This window comes from Pseudophryne corroboree, chromosome 1 (assembly GCF_028390025.1).
Source record: "Pseudophryne corroboree isolate aPseCor3 chromosome 1, aPseCor3.hap2, whole genome shotgun sequence".
Taxonomy (NCBI): domain Eukaryota; kingdom Metazoa; phylum Chordata; class Amphibia; order Anura; family Myobatrachidae; genus Pseudophryne; species Pseudophryne corroboree.
Genome location: NC_086444.1, coordinates 1,087,010,852 through 1,087,036,077, shown reverse-complemented (window position 1 = coordinate 1,087,036,077; position 25,226 = coordinate 1,087,010,852). Strand labels below are relative to the sequence as shown.

Below are 25,226 nucleotides of genomic sequence, written 5' to 3'. Positions count from 1 at the left end.
AGTGTAGCCAGAACTTTGTGGGCCCCACAGCAACATTTTGAAGGGGCCTCTTTTCCAGTGCTTTTAGAGAGATACCTCTCCGCAGGCGGTGTTCATTTTATGTCCCATAATAGTGCCCTAGTTCATTTTCTGAACCATAGTAGTGCCTTAGTTAATGTTATGCCCCATAATAATGCCCTAGTCTATTTTATGAACCATAGTAGTGCCCTAGTATACATTATGTCACACTGTAGGGCTGCCAGTACACATTATGCAGCACGGTATCCCCAACTCACATTATGGCAGAGTACCCAGATCATATTATGTCACATTACAGTAACGCCAGTTCACATTATGCCACACTATAGTGCCTTTACTTCATATTATGTGACATATTATATCACATTATGTGAAATATTATACCACATTACAATGATCAGGTCCAGGGGCATAACTATATATATTATAGGCCCCAAGGCAAAAGTTATGTACCACTGAGTGGTGAAAAACACATGTAACTGTGACAGGGAAGGTGGGCTCCTCTCAGCTCTGGGCCCTATAGCAGCTGTACTCCCTGCACCTATGGTAGCTACACCCTGGGACATGACTGTGGGGCTAAAGTCAGAGGTAAAGAGTATTGTTGCTCCCACTGGACTTGGCACTCCCACAAAACGGCGATGACACGTTTCTATTTTGTACAACAGTCCCCGTATTCACCCCCAAATGGTCGCAGCCTATAAATCAGTCTGCTGCTTCCCCCCCCCCCCACTGCGCCCAGAGCTACTGCAGTATAGCAGTACATGCGCACTGCAGCACCAACAAAGGTGCAGTTAAAAAATACATCAGACAGCTATGGACAAATTGTTCTAAATTCTGTCTCTGAATCAGCCCCTGTGTAATTTTGTGGATCATGGTTGCCGCTCTCCCTAAATCCCAGCAAAACCTGGGTCATGAACTACAGCAGTATATCAAACTATACAATAAATATATATATATATATATATATATATATCAAATGAAGATTTTGACTGAACAGCAGCTGTCTATACACAATCTAGATAGTCCCGGCCTGTTGGCTGTGCATTTTCCAAGATACACTATTACACAGAGAAACATTACATTTTAGAAATACAATGCTCACTAGAAAAGCTTTGAGCAGCCTGTTTTGTGCTTGATACAAAATAACAACTGATGATCAATACACGCTTCTGTATTATTATACATTAAAGAGGGAATTGAACTTCTGTACAAAACGAAAGTTTCTATGTCCAGGTTAGAAGCGCCTTTTGGCCCGATGTGTCTGGAAATCATCTGCTCTCCAGAATCGGGTTCTGGTCATTTTAAAAGTGTTCCATGAATATGTGATATGATGAGGATCACCAGATACCAGTGCCTCCTTATTTATTGGGCTACCATTCCAGATGAGGAATATCAGCATCTGTGTCCTGCGGGAAATGTCATCATTGTCTCCCATACAAGGCCTTAGTACATGATGTCCTCTGGAGTTACATTTGCCTCTTCCGTTTTAGTTTTAAACTTAGGGAGACGGATCGCACTGGCAGCCATAAGCAGCATGTTAACGGCGTGTGTCGCCCCACTGGCCACACACAACCAGAAGGAATCTTCATAGCTCTCTTCTAGAATGACAATCCTGAAGACATTTTCCCGGAAGTTGGCTATTCTTTCAGTCAGCTGGTGAAGCTGGACAGCAGCAATGAAGCTGGTTACAGCAAACACAACCAAGAGGCCTGCAGGGAAACATGACAGTTTGTGAAAATAATAACAATGTAACTTAAAAGACATATAAACAGAAACTGTGCAATAGAAAGGTTTGCTTACTGCACAACGGACATCATTTTGTCACACTTTTTCTTGTGTGTGTGTGTGTGTGTGTGTGTGTGTGTGTGTGTGTGTGTGTGTGTGTGTGTGTGTGTGTGTGACAAGATTTGTGGCATTATTATGTATTGGGTACGCAAATATGTGGCATATTACTGAAGACATTGATGTGTAGCATAAATTGTACTGTATTGGGGATACAGTACAGAAGGGTGACATATTATGAAATGAGTTTGGGGCTCTGCTGTGTGGCATATATACTGAGGTAGGGGGCAGAGACAAAACTTTGGGGGCCCTATTGCAATATTTTGAAGGTGCTTCACCCCAATGCTTCAAGAAAGACATCTCTCTTCACCTCCCTATATACCCCATAGTAGTGTGCCCTAGTTCATATTATGCCCCATAGCAGTGCCCAAATTAATTTTATGTCCCATAGTAGTGCCTAGTTATTGGTATTAGTGATGAGCGGGTTCGGTTTCTCGGAAACCGAACCCCCCCAAACTTCAGCCTTTTTACACGGGTCCGAGCCATATTCGGATTCTCCCGTATGGCTCGGTTAACCCGAGCGCGCCCGAACGTCATCATCCCACTGTCGGATTCTCGCGAGATTCGGATTCTATATAAGCAGCCGCGCATCGCCGTCATTTTCACACGTGCATTGAGATTGATAGGGAGAGTGACATTGTTATAATTGTGGGGAGGATTGGGGATGGGGAGCAGCTGTTAGGAGTACAGTGCAGGGTTTTGCTGATAGTACTAGTAGTGAGTGTGACCACCAGTTTAATCCGTTCTCTGCCTGGAGGGCATGTATTGGAACAAACTTTAGACCAGAGGATCGATTCACTCTTTTTTATTTTATTCTACTGTTTTATCTGTTTTATATTGCTGTTTGGAATAAAATTCCTTTTTTGGATATACGTATAATTCCTTTTTACGCTATATATTTGGTGTTGGAACATCTGCGCCCATCCTGTCCAGTGTCGATGGTGGATAACATAAGAAATCACGACAGAGTCTGAAGGGGTGACGCAGAGTAAAAGAAACCTTTCAAGGAACATAGGGCCCTGATTGGAGGTGAGTGTCTCCTGTATGGGTCAGGAAGATGACCAGTTGAAATTATAAGAAGTGAGACGAATGGTGTTATAAAGAAACCTTTTGATGTACATCCCGTATGGTGTGGAGGTCAGTTTTGAGGTGCGAACCCACCTATAAAGGAGGAATCTTGATGGTCTGAGGAATTTTCAACCTAGAGTTCTAAGCTTGGGAAGACTATACATCTGGACTGTCCCATATTTAGTAGTGCTTGTGGACTACTCTACTTTTTCGTGTGTATAAGTCTGCTGACAGTGTCCACCAGGTCCGTTATTATTATTCTGTATATATTATATATATAGCAGTACGGTAGGAAACGGCTGTATCTACCTCTGTGTCGTCACTCGTCGTCCATAAGTAATAATACTATACTATCCATCCATCTACATTGTATACCTGTGGTGGTTTTTTTTTCTTCATACTAGTTTAGCAGTCTGCTGACAGTGTCCACCAGGTCCATTATTATTATTCTGTATATATTATATATATAGCAGTACGGTAGGCCACGGCTGTACCTACCTCTGTGTCGTCACTCGTCGTCCATAAGTATAAGTAATAATAGTATACTATCCATCAATCTACATTGTATACCTGTGGTGGCTTTTTTTTCTTCATACTAGTTTAGCAGTCTGCTGACAGTGTCCACCAGGTCCGTTATTATTATTCTGTATATATTATATATATAGCAGTACGTTAGGCCACGGCTGTACCTACCTCTGTGTCGTCACTCTTGGTCCATAAGTATAAGTAATAATAGTATACTATCCATCCATCTACGTTGTATACCTGTGGTCGGTTTTTTTTTCTTCATACTAGTTTAGCAGTCTGCTGACAGTGTCCACCAGGTCCATTATTATTATTCTGTATATATTATATATATAGCAGTACAGTAGGCCATGGCTGTACCTACCTCTGTGTCATCACTCGTCGTCCATAAGTATAAGTAATAATAGTATACTATCCATCCATCTACATTGTATACCTGTGGTGGCTTTTTTTTCTTCATACTAGTTTAGCAGTCTGCTGACAGTGTCCACCAGGTCCGTTATTATTATTCTGTATATATTATATATATAACAGTACGGTAGGCCACGGCTGTACCTACCTCTGTGTCGTCACTCGTCGTCCATAAGTATAAGTAATAATAGTATACTATAAATCCATCTACATTGTATACCTGTGGTGGGTTTTTTTTCTTCATACTAGTTTAGCAGTCTGCTGACCGTGTCCACCAGGTCCGTTATTATTATTCTGTATATATTATATATATATATATAGCAGTACGGTAGGCCACGGCTGTATCCTACCTCTGTGTCGTCACTCGTCGTCCATAAGTATAAGTAATAATAGTATACTATCCACCCATCTACATTGTATACCTGTGGTGGCTTTTTTTTCTTCATACTAGTTTAGCAGTCTGCTGACAGTATATATTATACAAAAGGGAGAGCAGAGGAACTTGCGCCTTAGATGCAGCCCTGAACTAAACTCACAAGAGCACCACTCCTTGATAACCATACATATACACACGAAAAAGTAGAGTAGTCCACAAGCGCTACTAAATATGGGACAGTCCAGATGTATAGTCTTCCCAAGCTTAGAACTCTAGGTTGAAAATTCCTCAGACCATCAAGATTCCTCCTTTATAGGTGGGTTCGCACCTCAAAACTGACCTCCACACCATACGGGATGTACATCAAAAGGTTTCTTTATAACACCATTCGTCTCACTTCTTATAATTTCAACTGGTCATCTTCCTGACCCATACAGGAGACACTCACCTCCAATCAGGGCCCTATGTTTCTTGAAAGGTTTCTTTTACTCTGCGTCACCCTTTCAGACTCTGTCGTGATTTCTTATGTTATCCACCATCGACACTGGACAGGATGGGCGCAGATGTTCCAACACCAAATATATAGCGTAAAAAGGAATTATACGTATATCTAAAAAAGGAATTTCATTCCAAACAGCAATATAAAACAGATAAAACAGTAGAATAAAATAAAAAAGAGTGAATCGATCCTCTGGTCTAAAGTTTGTTCCAATACATGCCCCCCAAAAAATGGAAAAAAGGTAACTTCACAAATCTCCAAATGGGGATGGATGCAGCAAGTGGAACAACTTACAGACCTGGGTCTATATCACAAAAGCAGGTAACAACGCGTTTCGGATCTATCATCCTTCCTCAGGGTATATCACAAAACAGAACCTATCCAGCCTTTTATACCCACTACTCACTTCCTGGGACAGTAGCAGCCAATCGGGTTCTTTAAGTATCTAATCCTCCTCTATACTATATTACTAAGTTATCCTCTCCAATCAGATTATTCTTGATGTTAATCTATAACTAAAAAAGCCATTATCCAACCATAAAAACATTTTAAACTTCACAAATCGCATAAATACAACATAATTGGTAAACACAAATTCCAGCACTGGATTCCTGGAATCTCATAATGTCCATAGAATAGTATTGTGTGGTAATGTCCCCAATCCGGACCTTTTTGACGCTTTTTGTGGAGTTTCAATGTAACATTAGAGTCCGTCTTTTCCATTTCCCCCGGAAGTGACATCCTCTGGTGTAACTGGCCAGCATGTCCTTCACGGCACATTTTCCCTCATTCTTTAGTTCCTATATGCAGAAGCCGCATTGCTGGTTCGTCCGCCCGCGACCAGAAGTGACTAAGCCGAACTTCCGGTTGATGGAACGCAGGTCCCGGAGGGCGTTGAGACGCACGGCCATTTTCAGCATACAGATTGACATTCCGGGGAGATAAACAATAAATACAAATGGTTATTCTCTATATCACATCCACTCAACTTGGCCTTATTACATCCACAATGTTCTACTTTATGTTGTAATGGTAAAACACATAAAAAAAGAGATAAAAAATATATAAAATATAAGAATCCATATCCTAAATATAAAAACTGTTTCTTCAATAATTTCATATATCATCTATCAGCACCACATATTAACCAGATCAATTTCATGTCATGAGCACAAGTAAAAGGTTTACCCTTTATGCCAGGTAATTGTTTTCAAATTATAAGAACCACTTCATTTCAAAATCTATATTGAGACCCTTGGGATCAAGGGTCCGAAGTTCATAAATTGTTCTCATCTCTAGCTTAGCAAGCTGTATCTCCTCATCACTATTTCTCCAATTATGGGTAATGGTTTTTATTCCACAAAAGCTTACTAAGTGGTCTATATTACACTTATGTGTTTTACTAAAATGAAGGGACACATTGTGGGTCTCCAAACCCTTTTTGATATTGCGAGTATGTTCAGCCATACGGGTCTTCAACATACGGGTTGTACGTCCTACGTATTGAGAGCCGCAGGAACATTCAAGCAAATAAACACAGTTTTTAGTGTTGCATGTGATGCAGTCCCTTATTTTGTAAGTTTTAAACCCGCATGTTGAAGACCCGTATGGCTGAACATACTCGCAATATCAAAAAGGGTTTGGAGACCCACAATGTGTCCCTTCATTTTAGTAAAACACATAAGTGTAATATAGACCACTTGGTAAACTTTTGTGGAATAAAAACCATTACCCATAATTGGAAAAATAGTGATGAGGAGATACGGCTTGCTAAGCTAGAGATGAGAACAATTTATGAACTTCGGACCCTTGATCCCAAGGGTCTCAATATAGATTTTGAAATGAAGTGGTTCTTATAATTTGAAAACAATTACCTGGCATAAAGGGTAAACCTTTTACTTGTGCTCATGACATGAAATTGATCCGGTTAATATGTGGTGCTGATAGATGATATATGGAATTATTGAAGAAACAGTTTTTATATTTAGGATATGGATTCTTATATTTTATATATTTTTTATCTCTTTTTTTATGTGTTTTACCATTACAACATAAAGTAGAACATTGTGGATGTAATAAGGCCAAGTTGAGTGGATGTGATATAGAGAATAACCATTTGTATTTATTGTTTATCTCCCCGGAATGTCAATCTGTATGCTGAAAATGGCCGTGCGTCTCAACACCCTCCGGGACCTGCGTTCCATCAACCGGAAGTTCTGCTTAACCACTTCCGGTCGCAGGCGGACGGACCAGCAATGCGGCTTCTGCATATAGGAACTAAAGAATGAGGGAAAATGTGCCGTGAAGGACATGCTGGCCAGTTACACCAGAGGATGTCACTTCCGGGGGAAATGGAAAAGACGGACTCTAATGTTACATTGAAACTCCACAAAAAGCGGTAAAATGGTCCGGATTGGGGACATTACCACACAATACTATTCTATGGACATTATGAGATTCCAGGAATCCAGTGCTGGAATTTGTGTTTACCAATTATGTTGTATTTATGCAATTTGTGAAGTTTAAAATGTTTTTATGGTTGGATAATGGCTTTTTTAGTGATAGATTAACATCAACAATAATCTGATTGGAGAGGATAAATTAGTAATATAGTATAGAGGAGGAATAGATACTTAAAGAACCCGATTGGCTGCTACTGTCCCAGGAAGTGGATAGTGGGTATAAAAGGCTGGATAGGTTCTGTTTTGTGATATACCCTGAGGAAGGATGATAGATCCGAAACGCGTTGTTACCTGCTTTTGTGATATAGACCCAGGTCTGTAAATTGTTCCACTTGCTGTATCCATCCCCATTTGGAGATTTGTGATGTTACCTTTTTTTCCATTTTTTGGAGGGCATGTATTGGAACAAACTTTAGACCAGAGGATCAATTCACTCTTTTTTATTTTATTCTACTGTTTTATCTGTTTTATATTGCTGTTTGGAATAAAATTCCTTTTTTGGATATACGTATAATTCCTTTTTACGCTATATATTTGGTGTTGGAACATCTGCGCCCATCCTGTCCAGTGTCGATGGTGGATAACATAAGAAATCACGACAGAGTCTGAAGGGGTGACGCAGAGTAAAAGAAACCTTTTAAGGAACATAGGGCCCTGATTGGAGGTGAGTGTCTCCTGTATGGGTCAGGAAGATGACCAGTTGAAATTATAAGAAGTGAGACGAATGGTGTTATAAAGAAACCTTTTGATGTACATCCCGTATGGTGTGGAGGTCAGTTTTGAGGTGCGAACCCACCTATAAAGGAGGAATCTTGATGGTCTGAGGAATTTTCAACCTAGAGTTCTAAGCTTGGGAAGACTATACATCTGGACTGTCCCATATTTAGTAGCGCTTGTGGACTACTCTACTTTTTCGTGTGTATAAGTCTGCTGACAGTGTCCACCAGATCCGTTATTATTATTCTGTATATATTATATATATAGCAGTACGGTAGGCCACGGCTGTACCTACCTGTGTCGTCACTCGTCGTCCATAAGTAATAATACTATACTATCCATCCATCTACATTGTATACCTGTGGTGTTTTTTTTTTCTTCATACTAGTTTAGCAGTCTGCTGACAGTGTCCACCAGGTCCATTATTATTATTCTGTATATATTATATATATAGCAGTACGGTAGGCCACGGCTGTACCTACCTCTGTGTCGTCACTCGTCGTCCATAAGTACAAGTAATAATAGTATACTATCCATCCATCTACATTGTATACCTGTGGTGTGTTTTTTTTCTTCATACTAGTTTAGCAGTCTGCTGACCGTGTCCACCAGGTCCGTTATTATTATTCTGTATATATTATATATATAGCAGTACGGTAGGCCACGGCTTTACCTACCTCTGTGTCATCACTCGTGGTCCATAAGTATAAGTAATAATAGTATACTATCCATCCATCTACATTGTATACCTGTGGTGGTTTTTTTTTCTTCATACTAGTTTAGCAGTCTGCTGACAGTGTCCACCAGGTCCGTTATTATTATTCTGTATATATTATATATATAGCAGTACGGTTGGCCATGGCTGTACCTACCTCTGTGTCGTCACTCGTCGTCCATAAGTAATAATACTATACTATCCATCCATCTACATTGTATACCTGTGGTGTTTTTTTTTTCTTCATACTAGTTTAGCAGTCTGCTGACAGTGTCCACCAGGTCCGTTATTATTATTCTGTATATATTATATATATATAACAGTATGGTAGGCCACGGCTGTACCTACCTCTGTGTCGTCACTCGTCGTCCATAAGTAATAATACTATACTATCCATCCATCTAAATTGTATACCTGTGGTGGTTTTTAGTTGTGTGCAAAATATGGAGAACAAAAATGTGGAGGTTAAAAAAATAGGGAAAGATCAAGATCCACTTCGACCTCGTGCTGAAGCTGCTGCCACTAGTCATGGCCGAGACAATGAAATGCCATCAACGTCGTCTGCCAAGGCCGATGCCCAATGTCATAGTACAGAGCAAGTAAAATCCAAAACACAAAAGATCAGTAAAAAAATTACCCAAAAATCTAAATTAAAAGCGTCTGAGGAGAAGCGTAAACTTGCCAATATGCCATTTACGACACGGAGTGGCAAGGAACGGCTGAGGCCCTGGCCTATGTTCATGGCTAGTGGTTCAGCTTCACATGAGGATGGAAGCACTCATCCTCTCGCTAGAAAAAAAGAAAAGACTTAAGCTGGCAAAAGCACATCAAAGAACTGTGCGTTCTTCGAAATCACAAATCCCCAAGGAGAGTCCAATTGTGTCGGTTGCGATGCCTGACCTTCCCAACACTGGACGGGAAGAGCTTGCGCCTTCCACCATTTGCACGCCCCCTGCAAGTGCTGGAAGGAGCACCCGCAGTCCAGTTCCTGATAGTCAAATTGAAGATGTCAGTGTTGAAGTACACCAGGATGAGGATATGGGTGTTGCTGGCGCTGGGGAGGAAATTGACAAGGAGGATTCTGATGGTGAGGTGGTTTGTTTAAGTCAGGCACCCGGGGAGACACCTGTTGTCCGTGGGACGAATATGGCCCTTGACATGCCTCGTCAAAATACAAAAAAAATCAGCTCTTCGGTGTGGAATTATTTAATCACAAATGCGGACAACAAGTGTCAAGCCGTGTGTTGCCTTTGTCAAGCTGTAATAAGTAGGGGTAAGGACGTTAACCACCTCGGAACATCCTCCCTTATACGTCACCTGCAGCGCTTTAATCATAAGTCAGTGACAAGTTCAAAAACTTTGGCCGACAGCGGAAGCAGTCCACTGACCAGTAAATCCCTTCCTCTTGTAACCAAGCTCCCGCAAACCACACCACCAACTCCCTCAGTGTCAATTTCCTCCTTACCCAGGAATGCCAATAGTCCTGCAGGCCATGTCACTGTCAAGTCTGGCGAGTCCTCTCCTGCCTGGGATTCCTCCGATGCATCCTTGAGTGTAACGCCTACTGCTGCTGGCACTGCTGTTGTTGCTGCTGGGAGTCGATCGTCATCCCAGAGGGGAAGTCGGAAGACCACTTGTACTACCTCCAGTAAGCAATTGACTGTCCAACAGTCCTTTGCGAGGAAGATGAAATATCACAGCAGTCATCCTGCTGCAAAGCGGATAACTGAGGCCTTGGCAGTCTGGGCGGTGAGAAACGTGGTTCCGGTATCCATCGTTACTTCAGAGCCAACTATAGACTTGATTGAGGTACTGTGTCCCCGGTACCAAATACCATCTAGGTTCCATTTCTCTAGGCAGGCGATACCGAAAATGTTCACAGACCTCAGAAAAAGAGTCACCAGTGTCCTAAAAAATGCAGTTGTACCCAATGTCCTCTTAACCATGGACATGTGGACAAGTGGAGCAGGGCAGACTCAGGACTACATGACTGTGACAGGCCCAGCCCACTGGGTAGATGTATTGCCTCCCGCTGCAAGAACAGCAGCGGCGGCACCAGTAGCAGCATCTCGCAAACACCAACTCGTTCCTAGGCAGGCTACGCTTTGTATCACCGCTTTCCAGAATACGCACACAGCTGAAAACCTCTTACGGCAACTGAGGAAGATCATCGCAGAATGGCTTACCCCAATTGGACTCTCCTGGGGATTTGTGGCATCGCACAACGCCAGCAATATTGTGCGTTCATTACATCTGGGCAAATTCTAGCACGTCCCATGTTTTGCACATACCTTGAATTTGGTGGTGCAGAATTATTTAAAAAACGACAGGGGCGTGCAAGAGATGCTGACGGTGGCCAGAAGAATTGCGGGCCACTGCGTACAGAAGACTGGAGCACCACCAAAAACACCTGAACCTGCCCTGCCATCATCTGAAGCAAGAGGTGGTAACGAGGTGGAATTCAACCCTCTATATGCTTCAGAGGATGGGGGAGCAGCAAAAGGCCATTCAAACCTATACATCTGGCCATGATATAGGCAAAGGAGGTGGAATGCACCTGTCTCAAGCGCAGTGGAGAATGATTTCAACGTTGTGCAAGGTTCTGCAACCTTTTGCACTTGCCACACGTGAAGTCAGTTCAGACACTGCCAGCCTGAGTCAGGTCATTCCCCTCATCAGGCTTTTGCAGAAGAAGCTGGAAACATTGAAGGAGGAGCTAAAACAGAGTGATTCCGCTAGGCATGTGGGACTTGTGGATGGAGCCCTTCATTCGCTTAACCAGGATTCATGGGTGGTCAATCTGTTGAAATCAGAGCACTACATTTTGGCCACGTGCTCGATCCTAGATTTAAAACCTACGTTGTATCTCTCTTTCCGGCAGACACAAGTCTGAAGGGGTTCAAAGACCTGCTGGTGAGAAAGTTGTCAAGTCAAGCGGAACGTGACCCGTCAACAGCTCCTCCTTCACATTCTCCCGCAACTGGGGATGCGAGGAAAAGGCTAAGAATTCCGAGCCCACCCGCTGGCGGTGATGCAGGGCAGTCTGGAGCGAGTGCTGACATCTGGTCCGGACTGAAGGACCTGGCAACGATTACTGACATTTTGTCTACTGTCACTGCATATGATTCTGTCACCATTGAAAGAATGGTGGAGGATTATATGAGTGACCGCATCCAAGTAGGCACGTCAGACAGTCCGTACGTATACTGGCAGGAAAAAGAGGCAATTTGGAGGCCCTTGCAGAAACTGGCTTTATTCTACCTAAGTTGCCCTCCCTCCAGTGTGTACTCCGAAAGAGTGTTTAGTGCCGCTGCTCACCTTGTCAGCAATCGGCGTATGAGGTTACTTCCAGAAAATTATGTTCATTAAAATTAATTATAATCAATTCCTCCGTGGAGACATTCACCAGCAGCAAATGCCTCCAGAAAGTGCACGGGGTCCTGAGATGGTGGATTTCAGTGGGGATGAATTAATAATCTGTGAGGAGGGGGATGTACACAGTGAAAGGGGTGATGAATCAGTCGATGATGATGAGGTGGACATCTTGCCTCTGTAGAGCCAGTTTGTGCAAGGAGAGATTGATTGCTTCTTTTTTGGTGGGGGCCCAAACCAAACAGTCATTTCAGTCACAGTCATGTGGCAGACCCTGTCGCTGAAATGATGGGTTCGTTAAAGTGTGCATGTCCTGTTTATACAACATAAGGGTGGGTGGGAGGGCCCAAGGACAATTCCATCTTGCACCTCTTTTTTCTTTCATTTTTCTTTGCGTCATGTGCTGTTTGGGAAGTATTTTTTTGAAGGGCCATCCTGCGTGACACTGCAGTGACACTCCTAGATGGGCCAGGTGTTTGTGTCGGCCACTTGGGTCGCTTATCTTAGTCACACAGCTACCTCATTATGCATCTTTTTTTTCTTTGCATCATGTGCTGTTTGGGGAGTATTTTTTTGAAGTGCCAGCCTGCGTGACACTGCAGTGCCACTCCTAGATGGGCCAGGTGTTTGTGTCGGCCACTTGGGTCGCTGAGCTTAGTCACACAGCTACCTCATTGCACCTCTTTTTTCTTTGCGTCATGTGCTGTTTGGGGAGTATTTTTTTGAAGGGCCATCCTGCGTGACACTGCAGTGCCACTCCTAGATGGGCCAGGTGTTTGTGTCGGCCACTTGGGTCGCTTATCTTAGTCACACAGCTACCTCATTGCGCCTCTTTTTTTCTTTGCGTCATGTGCTGTTTGGGGAGTATTTTTTTGAAGGGCCATCCTGCGTGACACTGCAATGTCACTCCTAGATGGGCCAGGTGTTTGTGTCGGCCACTTGGGTCGCTTATCTTAGTCACACAGCTACCTCATTGCGCCTCTTTTTTTCTTTGCGTCATGTGCTGTTTGGGGAGTATTTTTTTGAAGGGCCATCCTGCGTGACACTGCAGTGCCACTCCTAGATGGGCCAGGTGTTTGTGTCGGCCACTTGGGTCGCTTAGCTTAGTCATCCAGTGACCTTGGTGCAAATTTTAGGACTAAAAATAATATTGTGAGGTGTGAGGTGTTCAGAATAGACTGAAAATGAGTGGAAATTATGGTTATTGAGGTTAATATTACTATGGGATCAAAATGACCCCCAAATTCTATGATTTAAGCTGTTTTTTAGGTGTTTTTTTAAAAAACACCCGAATCCAAAACACACCCGAATCCGACAAAAAAAATTCGGTGAGGTTTTGCCAAAACGCGTTCGAACCCAAAACACGGCCGCGGAACCGAACCCAAAACCAAAACACAAAACCCGAAAAATTTCCGGTGCACATCACTAATATTACCAATAGTAGTGTGTTAGTTCACTTTATGCTCCATAGTAGTGCCCAACTTCACTTTATACTCACAATGTCCTCAAATTCATATTATTCCACATTGTAGTGCCCATTGCACAATATGCCACATTATAGTGCTGCCAGTACATATGTCAGGCACTACCCCCAGTTCACCTTATGGCAACATTATACTGCTGCCAGTTCATATTATGCCACATGCCATAATGCATTTGTATATAGTATATTAGGAATATGGGAAACAGCTGTGTGGCATATTATAGATTGGGGACACCGATGAGCGGCGTATTATAAATTGGAGAAAATAGGGGCAGTGGGTAAAATGTTGCTTACAGGGCCAGATTAAGGGCCACATGGAGCTGAAAATGTTCAAAGGCCTATACTGAGAAGGAGAGGAGCTGTGATCAGTGCACTGTGAGTGTGACCAGTACCATGTGGGCATTTACACCCCCTACACCAGTGGTTCTTAAACTGTGTGCCTAGGCACCCTGGGGTGCCTCAGGGCACTTGCAGGGGTGCCTTGGATTAGTGGTCCAGGACAAATTCAAATTATGTATGGTCAATGAAATAGGGAAAACCAGTGCAAGTGGCTGCCAATCATAAAACATGTGGACAAAGAGAAGCAAATCTTGTCCCTCACCACACAACTGACCCTAAGGATGACATATAAACACAATTTACTTAATTTAATATTTCTCTGTAAATTTCTCAATAAGAGACTTTTGGCCTAGGGGTGACCTGAAATAAAATCGATACTCTAGGGCGCCATGATTCAAAAAAGTTTAGGAACCACTGGTCTACGATATTAGATCTCTCGCACTGAATACATATAAATTACATAACTTTGTGAGAAAATATAATTTCAATATTTATGATTTATAGCTGACTCTGTGGTGAACTAGGCAGTTGGTCATTAACATGCTGGTGATGGGCCTATTTTTATTTGGAGGCCTGTAGCTGCAGCTCAATCCGCCCCATTGTTGATCTGGTCCTGGTTGTTGATGGCACCCAGAAACCTTGCCCTGGCCATCCCCTGGATCATGCCTACCACTTTGAAAGTGCCAGGCCACACCTCTTCCCTCTGCAAAAACACAACTTCAATGCATTGACATATGTCCAAGCTTTACCCAAACTGAGACAAAGTCCTGATAAACAGAGTGGAGGGACAGTTGGGAGATGTGTTTTTTTTGTCAGGACTGTGCCTATTCACAGGTCCCGAAAGCGGCAGGGCAAATGTGGGCATTACTGGATTGGTCAGCATGGGCGGTACGCAGATAAAATGGTTGATATCTTTCATTAATTTATTTCATTCTCTATAAATGTACATGATACACTGGCAATGGCGGAAATGTGAGTGGTGGGCCCATGTGCCAAAACATAATTTGGGCCCTCCTATTCCACCCCAGCGGGTGGACTCAGTGGATCACTTATATACTGTTACCATTATTTCTGAGAATTTACCTGCGATGAAATTCCAGAGACATATGCCCGCAGGTCCTTTAATTGACCGGTATGGGACTTTCAGTGCATTGTAAACACAGAATCCAAAACTGATCAGAGCAAAAGAAATGGCTGCACACAGGAAAAGGATAATGATGACATGGAGAGCAGCGTTTAGTGTTTTCACCATATCTGGGAATACTGTAAATAGAAAGACAACAGATTTATTATATGATCTTTGCTATAATGATAACTATAGTGGGCTTCATTTATGAAGAGAGCCTGATGGGCACCGCAAAATGGTCTTAGCTCTGCACTGGTGAGCCACGCAATCCCCTAGCATATATCAAGGTGGGCAACAATAAGAGCCAGCCAACAAGAGTGATTTTCCTTCACACAGCCAATCAGATGCCAGCACCCCTTTCACACCGCCTAAGGCGGGATACACCCGGGAGTCTGACATGGGTGCTTCCTGGGTACGACCTGCCTCAGGCCCCTCACTGCTGCTGTTCCCAACTTGGCTTATTGGCGGGTTAGTCCCGCAATATGCCGGGTCGGGTTGCCATCGGGGGCGTGGACAGAGGCGGCATCAGGACCGGGTGCGGAGGCTGCGCTGGAAGAGGAGATCATCTCCACACCACCTCGGCCTATACTGTGAAAGGGTACCGGGTCGCATCGACTCGGCAACCTGTTCACACTGCACCTGAGCCGGGAATAACCCTTCTTTATTCCCGGGTTGAAATACCAGGTCAGACGACCCGGGAATTCGATAGTGACCCCTTTCACACCACACAATAACCTGCGTCGACGCGGGTCGATACTGGATTATTTGTGCAGTGTGAAAGGGGTATCACTCTGGCTGACTGTTTGCGTATTGACCCATTCACTCATTCTCATCATAGCTCCGTAAGTAAATGCATTTTCCTTTTTTATTATTACTACTACTAGTATAGTTATTATTATCACCAATTATCTCTTATATATTTGCCTTAATCTGCGACTCTGTGCCCGTAATGCTGGGCGGAGTCACAGAGCTGGGCGGGGTCAACTGCATCTGCTGCAGGGAGCTACCCCATACCCAGCGCCAGCAGCAGTCAGGTGCAAGACCCTACCTTACAGTATAGGAGGTGAGGATGGCCACTAGCTGCCGGCTGCTGTGCCTGTCCTCCCCCCCCCACCCCAATCACCTGTGACAGCGGCCTGTGGGCTGTGCAGTGCGGGTCCCGAAAAGGGGGCGGAGCAACTGCGTCACGAGGGGCGAAGCTACACGGAATAGAGGGGCGGAGCTACACGGGACCAGACAGCTGAACAGTGGTGGAATCAGCATTGCAGTGACGGCCAGCCAGACTTGGTAAATGGAGGGTGAGAGAGAAATGTGTGTGCGTGTGTGTATATAGTGTGTGTGTGTGTGTGTGTGTGTATATAGTGGGTGTGTGTGTGTGTATAGTGTGTGTATATAGTGGGGGGGTGTGTGGGTGGGTGTGTGTGTGTATATATGGTGGGGTGTGTGTGTGTATATATAGTGTGTGTGTGTGTGTGTATAGTGGGGGGGGGTGTATATATGGTGGGGTGTGTGTGTTTGTATATATGTGTGAATTGTGTGTGTGTGAGGTATGTCTGTGTGTGCGCACTTTATGGACGCCACTGCTGGGGGGGCCATTACATGCAAGGACGCTACTAATATAGGGGGGGCATTACGTATAAGGACGCTACTACTATCGGGGGGGCATTACGTATAAGGACGCTACTACTATAGACGGGCATTACGTATAAGGACGCTACTACTATGGGGGGCATTACGTATAAGGACGCTACTACTATAGGGGGGGCATTACGTATAAGGACGCTACTACTATAGGGGGACATTACGTATAAGGAGGCTACTAATACTGGGGGGCATTACATATAAGGACGCTACTACTGGGGGGGGTATTATGTATAAGGACTCTATTACTTATGGGGGGCATTATGTATAAGGGCGGTGCTACTACTACTGTGAGGGCATTACATGTAAGGACGGTACTACTACTGGGGGCACATTATGTATAAGGATGCTACTACTACAGGGGTGGCATTACGTATAAGGACGCTACTACTACGGGTGGGGCATTACGTATAAGGATGCTACTATTACTGTTGTGGGGCATTACATATAACTACTACTACTATTGGGGGGGGGGCATTATGTATTAGGACGCTACTACTACTGGGGGGGCATTATGTATAAGGATGCTACTACTACTGGGGGGGCATTATGTATAAGAATGCTTCTACTACAGGGGGGGCATTATGTATAAGTACGCTACTATTACTGTTGGGGAGCATTACATATAACTGCTACTACTACTTGGGGGGCATTATGTATAAGGACACTACTACTATTGGGGGGCATTACGTATATGGACGCTACTACTACGGGTGGGGCATTACGTATAAGGACGCTACTACTACGGGTGGGGCATTACGTATAAGATGAATAAGATTGTGCTACATTGTGGCGTAATTTTAAATGGGGGTACTATTGTGTGGCCATGCCCCTTAGTTGTGAGACCACACCACTTTTCCCGATGCACAACAAAGGAATATGGGAGGGCGCAAAATTCATAGTTTGCAGGGGGGCGCCGAACACCCTAGCACCGGCCCTGGCCACCAGTAGCAAACGTACACCACGGCCACTGACACTATCTGCAGGGAGGAGAACAGCGCTGATATGGAGGGTACTTGCAGGCAGCGAGTCGCCGCCCGCAGCTCCTCTCCCACCTACACACCATACCTGCCGCCTGACACCCACACCCCAGGGAGAGGGCGCTAGCTCAGGCACCGCTAGATCAGCATCTGCAGCATACAGACAAGGGCTGCCATGCTCAGCGGCAAGCGGTGCGGAGCATGTGCAGCGGGACAGCGCCAGGACGGGACACGCACTAATCAACATTGCTGCTGGGCCGGAGCTCCCTCCGTCTGCAGCCTAAGGACGCGCGCCGCACCACTCCAGGGAAACACCATGCCTGCCCGCCCACAGGGCTCCGGACACTTACCTATGCTAAGCGATCACAGCAGCTGACGCTGCCATGCAGGATGGAGGAATGACACCCGTCAGACGGGGCGGACAGTGTGCGGCGGAACGGGGCCAGGAAGGAATGCTGACCACGACCCACTGCTGCTGGGTCTGAGCTCCCTCCCTCTGCAGTCACCATCTCACAGCAGCAGCCTGGAGGTTAGTGGCCACCACGACCCGCACATCCTTACCTCACACATACCTCACACATACCTCACATATACCTCACATACCTCACACATGAGAGCAAAGGTACACACACTGTGACATCACACCTGTAGCCCACCCCTATATCTGCTAAGTACTCCCCGTCACTATGCCCTGTCACCCTCATCCTGCTCTCTAACTGCCTGTCTGTGTACTGGCCTTCACCCCTCTCACACCATCACCAACCCTCACTAACTACCACAGAGACTATGTGCACTGATATTTGCCCCTCCACCACCTGCAGTGCCCCATGACCCCTCCCCATCCCCCGCAAACCCCCGCACCTGCCCCTCCACCACCCGTGGCAACCCCACCCACTGCGCCTTCGGACCCCCTACCCCACCCGCAGTGTCTTCCAAACCCCTCCCCCATCTGCAGCAGCCCCTCCCCCATCCGCCACACCCCGCATCTGGCTCTCCCCCGCCCGCTGCACCTTTGGATCCCCTACCCCACCCACGCAGCAGGCCCTTCCCAATCCGCATCACCTACACCATTCGCAACAGCACCGCACCCGCCACTCCCCCACCCACGTTACCCCTGCATCCACCCCTCCCCCACCCACCGCGCCCCCTGGACACCTCCCCCATCCACTGCACACCCGCACCCATTCCTTCCCCATCTGCAGCGCCTTCGGAACCCCTCCTCCATCCGCAACAGCCCTGCAGCTGCCATCCCCCACCCACGACACCCCTGCTCCTACCCCACCCACAGCGCCTTCATACCCCCTCCCCCATCCGCGGTCCCCACTCCCCAAACCCCTTCCTGTTGCAAGGGACTACGCCCCCTTCACCATCGCACGCCCTATCATTGTGCAATATTCAAACACTAACAAAACTAGGAATGCAGGTAATACTCCATATATTGAACCCCAGAAAGGCGTGCAGGGGTTAAGGGAGCGTAGCCCCTTCCGACGGTGTGAAGAAAGAAGTACAGCGGCTCCCAAAGTCTTGATGAAGATAATTTGTATTAAAAATGCATCCATGGCTTCTGGATGTATTTTTAATACAAATTATCTTCATCAAGACTCCGAGTGCTGCTGTACTTCTTTCTGTTTATGTTTACTGCACCACGGAGGGCACCAGAGCAATAATCTTATATATGGGAGTGCCGACCTACTTTCTCTCTCTCTCTCTCTCTCTCTCTCTATATATATATATATATATATATATATATATAGATAGAGAGAGAGAGAGAGAGAGAGAGAGAGAGAGAGAGAGAGAGAGAGAGATGTAGAGGCTGGCACTCTCTCCAAAAAACAACAAGCTACCCAGGTGCCTCCAGAATAAGTCTCACGACTTGGTACAGTTCAAAGAAGCAGTGGCACTCTCAGGCTTTGTAAAAAACTAAACAGAGGACACGGCGGTTTCTGCTTTAAATGTCAAAAACATTTAAAGCAGAGACCGCCGTTTCCTGTGTTCAGTTTTTTTTACAAAGCCTGAGAGTGCCACTCTTAACAGCAGTGTAGGCTCCTGGGCACAGCAATGCACTGGGCCCCCTACCCACCCATCAGCGGTAGGGGTGGGGGTGCTATCAGTGGCAGCTTTGATGTCCCGCAGGCGGTAGGGGTGTTCTATCTTTTGCTCAGTATGTAGGACCTGAAGGAATCATTTCTGCTGATTACTCCTTTACTGCACAGATGGGGCAGGAAGGAGAACACTAAACTGTAGAAGGGACATTGGGCTGAATGAAGGGGCCCAGGTACATGACTTCCAGGGTGGTAGGGAGTGTTTAATACACGGGGGAGAGGTCAATAGTGGAGTGGGCTTAATATTCATAAATTTCTGGTGGGAGGTCAGCTTGCTTTACTGCAGATATCTCCAGTTCCTGGAAACAGATTTCTTAGCTTTAATGATATAAAAAAAAACTAGACTGTCCCACCTTTCAGGAGGTTCTGGGGACTTGGGGATCAGACTTCAGGAGCCAGAGCAATCCACCAACGAAAATAAAAAACTGTATATTAGGCATGTGGAGCTGAAGCAGGGACCAGCTGCTTGAAAGCTGATATCTCTAGTTCTGGATATAGTAGAGACAAGCTGCTAGTGTTCACCAAAAGAGAAGAGTCCCAGCTTTTGGCGTATACCCTTAGAAAAACTCTAAGTCAGACAGAACTTGAGATATCTGTCTAGGAAGAGCAATTAACAAGCTTGGATGGGGACCACTGCTTTGAAGTCAGATATCTCCGGTTCCTCAGGGCCGATTTTTAAAAATCTGGTATTCCTGGAAAGAGGGGACCCTAAGCTATCAGCCTATGGCCCTTTTACTCCTGGGGCCCTTGGGCAAGAGCCCATTGAGCCCATACGAAGAGACGGCCCTGGTGCCACTGCTTCTTTGAACTATATATATCTATATATATATATATATATATATATATATATATATATATATACACACACACACACATATGTAATTTATTTGCAGACCCGTCTTCCCTAAAATATTTACCCCGTGCTGACTAAATTGTTAGTTGGGGAACAATCGGATTGGTAGGTGGTTCACATTTTCCTTCATTGACTGCTCTTTCCACTTAGCGTTCCAGTTCCTGTAACCCAGACAAATGCCTATCTCCTTCCTAGCAGATAGAACTATCACCTTATAGCAAAGTAGGCCATGCTATTGATATCCCACACATTGGCAGTAGGCCTATATGCCACTGCTGCGGTACTTCTCAGTAGACACCTCACCTTATTTCAGTGCTATGGAGCACCCAACAACTAGCGTTTTGATTTATTTTCTAGCTGTAATTCTGATTATGTTATAATACAAACAAACGTGGTTTACTGGGTAGTGTGATCATAATAAAGCACTACTGCATATGTTGCAGCCCTGTGTCAGCTACATAAGTAACTAGGTAGATGCCAGTAAAATTGCCCCTTTACTCATTTACCTACTATTATCTATTTACCTACTTTATATTGCCGTATTTGAATACTATTGTCGGTGATACCGAAAAAAGAATGAATAGAAAGGGTCTTACTAAGCGGCATATTTATCATTAATCGTTTTACTTTAAATAATGTAAATGTACATTTTCTTGCATCTATTAGTTCTTGCCAGGATTTATTCAAGAAATTTGGTAGGACATTTTGCAAAAATCTACTCCATGACAAAAAAAATAAAACTACCTGTAGGTAATTATATTTACTTTACTAGCCATATAAAAATAATCAGTAACATTATAGCTTCTTTGCATTCATATTTGGGCATTTATTTCACCCTTTAGCAACATAGACAGAGCATCATTAGCAATACTTCCTGTATCTTGCTCAGAAGCTCCAGCTGGACCACAGGGGTGGTCTTCAGGATGCCGGCGGCCGAGCTTCCGGCGACCAGACCGCCGGCATACCTTACTACACCCAACCACAGAATGCAATGTTGACATTTCAGGATAACGACAATTTTGATGTTGACATGGTTAAAATGTTGACATAATATTAAATGCCAATAACCTGGAAACTGTGATAATGGACAGAATGTCGACATATGAAATGTCGACATTTGCACGAGGCTTAGGTTTAGCATTAAATTTAGGTATAGATGCCCATCAAAGCATCGACATTCTGACCTAGGCTACATAATGTCAACATGCTCACTGTCGACGTGGTCAGTGTTGATATTAGGAACATGTAGACACATTCAATGTTGACATACCAACCATGTCCACATTATGTATGTCATCATGATAAATGCTGACATAATATACTGAACATGTTAGCGCTACTACTGCTGTGCTTACACCTTGATCATGAACGTTAGCTGTGTACTCTGCCATTAGATGGGGTTTCCCCTGTGATCTCATTAAAGGGCCTATTTTTCCTTAAATATTTGCAGGATAATCTCAATAAAAATCATTTTCGGGGGGGTCCCACAAATATCAAGTATCCCCCACAGGTACTATGAAGTCCCTCCATGATAATCTGCAAATGCAGCCCCCATAGGTACTATGGGAACTGCAGTGTTCCGAATTTACCAAGCTCCGGAATGCTATGGCCTTACCCTATAGTAACCTATGGGCTAATATTTTGCAACAATGACCGGGACAGAGTCGCGTTGGAACCCTCCCTGGAAATGGCTGCTGCACAGGCGTGGTCAGCAGACCGCACAGGTACAGAACAGGCCCGGCTCACTTTTGCAATCTTTTTTACTTCTTTTCACATAGCAGGGACAGGCTCCTTCTCACTCTTCTCACTGCATATTATTGTTAGTACATTCATGCGAATGTTAATTTCTTATTGTGGCAAATAGCAGTGATAAGAATTTCTAATTATCAGGTCTAAAACACGATAAATATTAAATATGTCCCTAAATACAATACTTTGTAAAACATTGTACAAAATCAGAAGATAGCCCATTCTACAATGCCAGGGCTGTCTGCGGAGCTGGAATCCTGTATAAGATTGTCATGCCATGCAGCTAAAGGGGGGTACACATGGAGGGAGGTACACACGGAGAGAGGTACAGACGAAGAGAGGTACAGACGGAGAGAGGTATGCTGAATTTCGAAGCAATCTGACTCCGTGTGTATGCCCCATAGCGATAGCGATGCGCAACCCCGCGCATCGCTATCGCCCAGTTCCAGAAGGGTGTTGCCAGAACTTTATGGGCCCCATAGCAACATTTTGAAGGGGCCCCTGTCCCAATGCTTCTAGAGAGACACCTCTCTGCAGCCGTTGTTAATGTTATGCCTCATATTTGTGCCTTAGTTCATGTTCTGGAACACAGTAGTGCCTTATTTCATGTTATGCCCCATAGCAGTAGTGCCCAGGTTGACATTATGTAACATTGTAGGGCTGTCAGCACACATTATGCAACACAGTATCCCCAATTATCATTATTACATACAGTATCTCCAGTTCATATTATACAAAGTTACAGTGCCCCAGTTCATATTATACCACATTACAATGAGTAAGTCCGTGGCATAACTAGATATTTTGTAGACCCCAAGGCAAAAATTTTGAAGGGCCCCTATGTACCAACCAATGATGAAAAATGTATGTAACACAAATAACTGTGACAGGGGCGGTGGGCCCCTCTCGGCTCTGGGCCCCATAGCAGTTGCACTTCCTGCACCTATGGTAGTTACGCCTTTGATGCAGGCACAATCTAGTTACATCGCTCACTTCACCACTAGGTCCACCCCACTCGCTCAGCACACATGGCGCTGTGTGCTGAGCAGGGGGAGAGATGTGTGCGGAGTGTTCTGTGCTAGATCGCTCAGCACACATCTCCCCGTGTGTACCCCCCTTAACAGCCCGAAGCCTTGTGAGAGAGCAGAGCATGAAAGAGTACTAGTGAAAGCTGGAACCTGTGCATAACATTAGTATTGATGATAAATAATGTATTAGGGAGGAGTGGGTGAGCAAATAATCATTTTGAATGGCACTACACATTAATACAAGCTTATATAAACAAGTTATTTGTCTGAAGAATGTGGTACAAAATAAAGACATATTTAGCTGGAACTGTATGTCTACTAGAATTATTCCTATTCTGCTCAAGTGTCGCTGATCCTTCAAATATTCCAACAATCTCTGTAGAAGGGGGAATGGGGTATACAAGGGGACTTCATAAAAGGTACAAAATTATAATTATTATTATACTACTATTGTACCTTATAAACCTAATAAAATTCAGCACTTTAATTCAACATCTTAAAATAACAGTCACTTATGTAAGCTGTCAGTTAATAATAGTTGGGTGAAAAACGAAACGATCACAGGAGATAAAAATAATTATAAAAAGATAGCTTTAATATTCTGGTGTCGCAAAAAGCACTTTTATTAGTCACTGTCGATGATAAGGAAATATTTACTCACTTGTGAACGTGAAACTTCGTTTCCCCAGTCCGCATTGCCGCACTTTGCCCCCCTGAAAGAGTCCGTAGTAAATGTCCCCTATGAACTTCACCAACTCTGGATCTGAGGCGTTGACCAAATCTACTCCTGTCTGGCAGAGAGTCTTCCCAGTCATCCATTTTTGAGTTGCCATGGCAACAATAATCAGCAAGAATGACACCAAACTTAAAACAGAAGCCAAGGAGAATATTGTTTTCTTGAAGCACCCAGGCATTATAAAACCTTCAAGAAATCATCCCTGGCACTGCTATGCAACAACACCACTTATTGCCATCCACACGTATTCCAAATTTCCCATCCCTGGCCTGTTCCATGTTTTAGCTCAGCGTTGCTTGGCTTGAAGACGTGGATCAGCGATGATATTAGTAATGCAGGCTGTATGCAGCAAGGCATCTTGCAGGGAGGATCTTCAGCAGAGTGGAACACTGGTGTAGGTTGAATCCTAGAGGCAGTAACTCTATCTGCAGTGCTCTGCTAGTATTTCATCAGACTCCTTTATTATCTCCTCTTTAAATACTCAGATGACAATTGCAGTACAGCAGCACCAGAAGTTCATATATACTCTATGTTTGTTCAGTTTATACAGTTCTCTGCCTCCATATACTGTGACTATTAACGTAAGACTTTGCCAGTGTGAGCAAAGGTCATATTAAACGTAAATTGAAATTAAAGGCCTGTCCATCCAACATGTTGTAATGTATTTTGTTTACTGGGGTCATTTCTAACAGGGCAAATGCATGTGGGAATAATATTGCCGTTCACCAAAATGTTCGTATTATGGGTCAATTCAGTTAGAAGCGGGTGGTTGTGAGTGGAGAGGTATTATCGAGTTGCCGTAGCAATGGTATATAAACACTGACAACAGATCTCGCCCCCCTTGTGGCTCAATCTCTCTTTATTTTTGTACGTATATGGGCCCTCATTCCGAGTTATTCGCTCGCAAGCTGCTTTTAGCAGCATTGCACACGCTAAGTCGCCGCCTACTGGGAGTGAATCTTAGCTTCTTAAAATTGCGACCGAAAGATTCTCAAAATTGCGATTACACACCTCGTAGCAGTTTCTGTGTAGCTCGGCACTTACTCGGCATCTGCGATCAGTTCAGTGCTTGTCGTTACTGGTTTGACGTCACAAACACACCCAGCGTTCGCCCAGACACTCCCCCGTTTCTCCAGCCACTCCTGCGTTTTTTCCCGGAAACGGTAGCGTTTTTTCACACACAC

The 25,226-nt window shown here is 44.5% G+C and overlaps 1 protein-coding gene across 1 annotated transcript; it reads right to left on the bottom strand.

Annotated features, from left to right (window-relative positions):
• Nucleotides 1-768: 768 nt before the first annotated feature.
• Nucleotides 769-24,482, bottom strand: CLRN2 (clarin 2). The gene is made up of 3 exons (XM_063950760.1): nt 23,968-24,482; nt 14,911-15,090; nt 769-1,727 (listed from the first exon to the last, which is right to left on the bottom strand). Exons 1-3 carry the CDS (start codon nt 24,218-24,220, stop codon nt 1,462-1,464), a joined length of 699 nt encoding a protein of 232 aa, XP_063806830.1. The 5' UTR covers nt 24,221-24,482; the 3' UTR covers nt 769-1,461.
• Between the last annotated feature and the right edge of the window lie 744 nt (nt 24,483-25,226).

What these genes read in the sequence shown, in the direction of transcription:
- CLRN2 (XM_063950760.1), bottom strand. Translation starts at nt 24,220, where the DNA reads ATGCCTGGGTGCTTCAAGAAAACAATATTCTCCTTGGCTTCTGTTTTA. An exon ending in ACGAAGTTTCACGTTCACAA is followed by an intron (nt 15,091 to 23,967) that starts GTGAGTAAATAT and finishes TTCTATTTACAG; the next exon opens with TATTCCCAGATATGGTGAAA. An exon ending in TCTCTGGAATTTCATCGCAG is followed by an intron (nt 1,728 to 14,910) that starts GTAAATTCTCAG and finishes GTTTCCCTGCAG; the next exon opens with GCCTCTTGGTTGTGTTTGCT.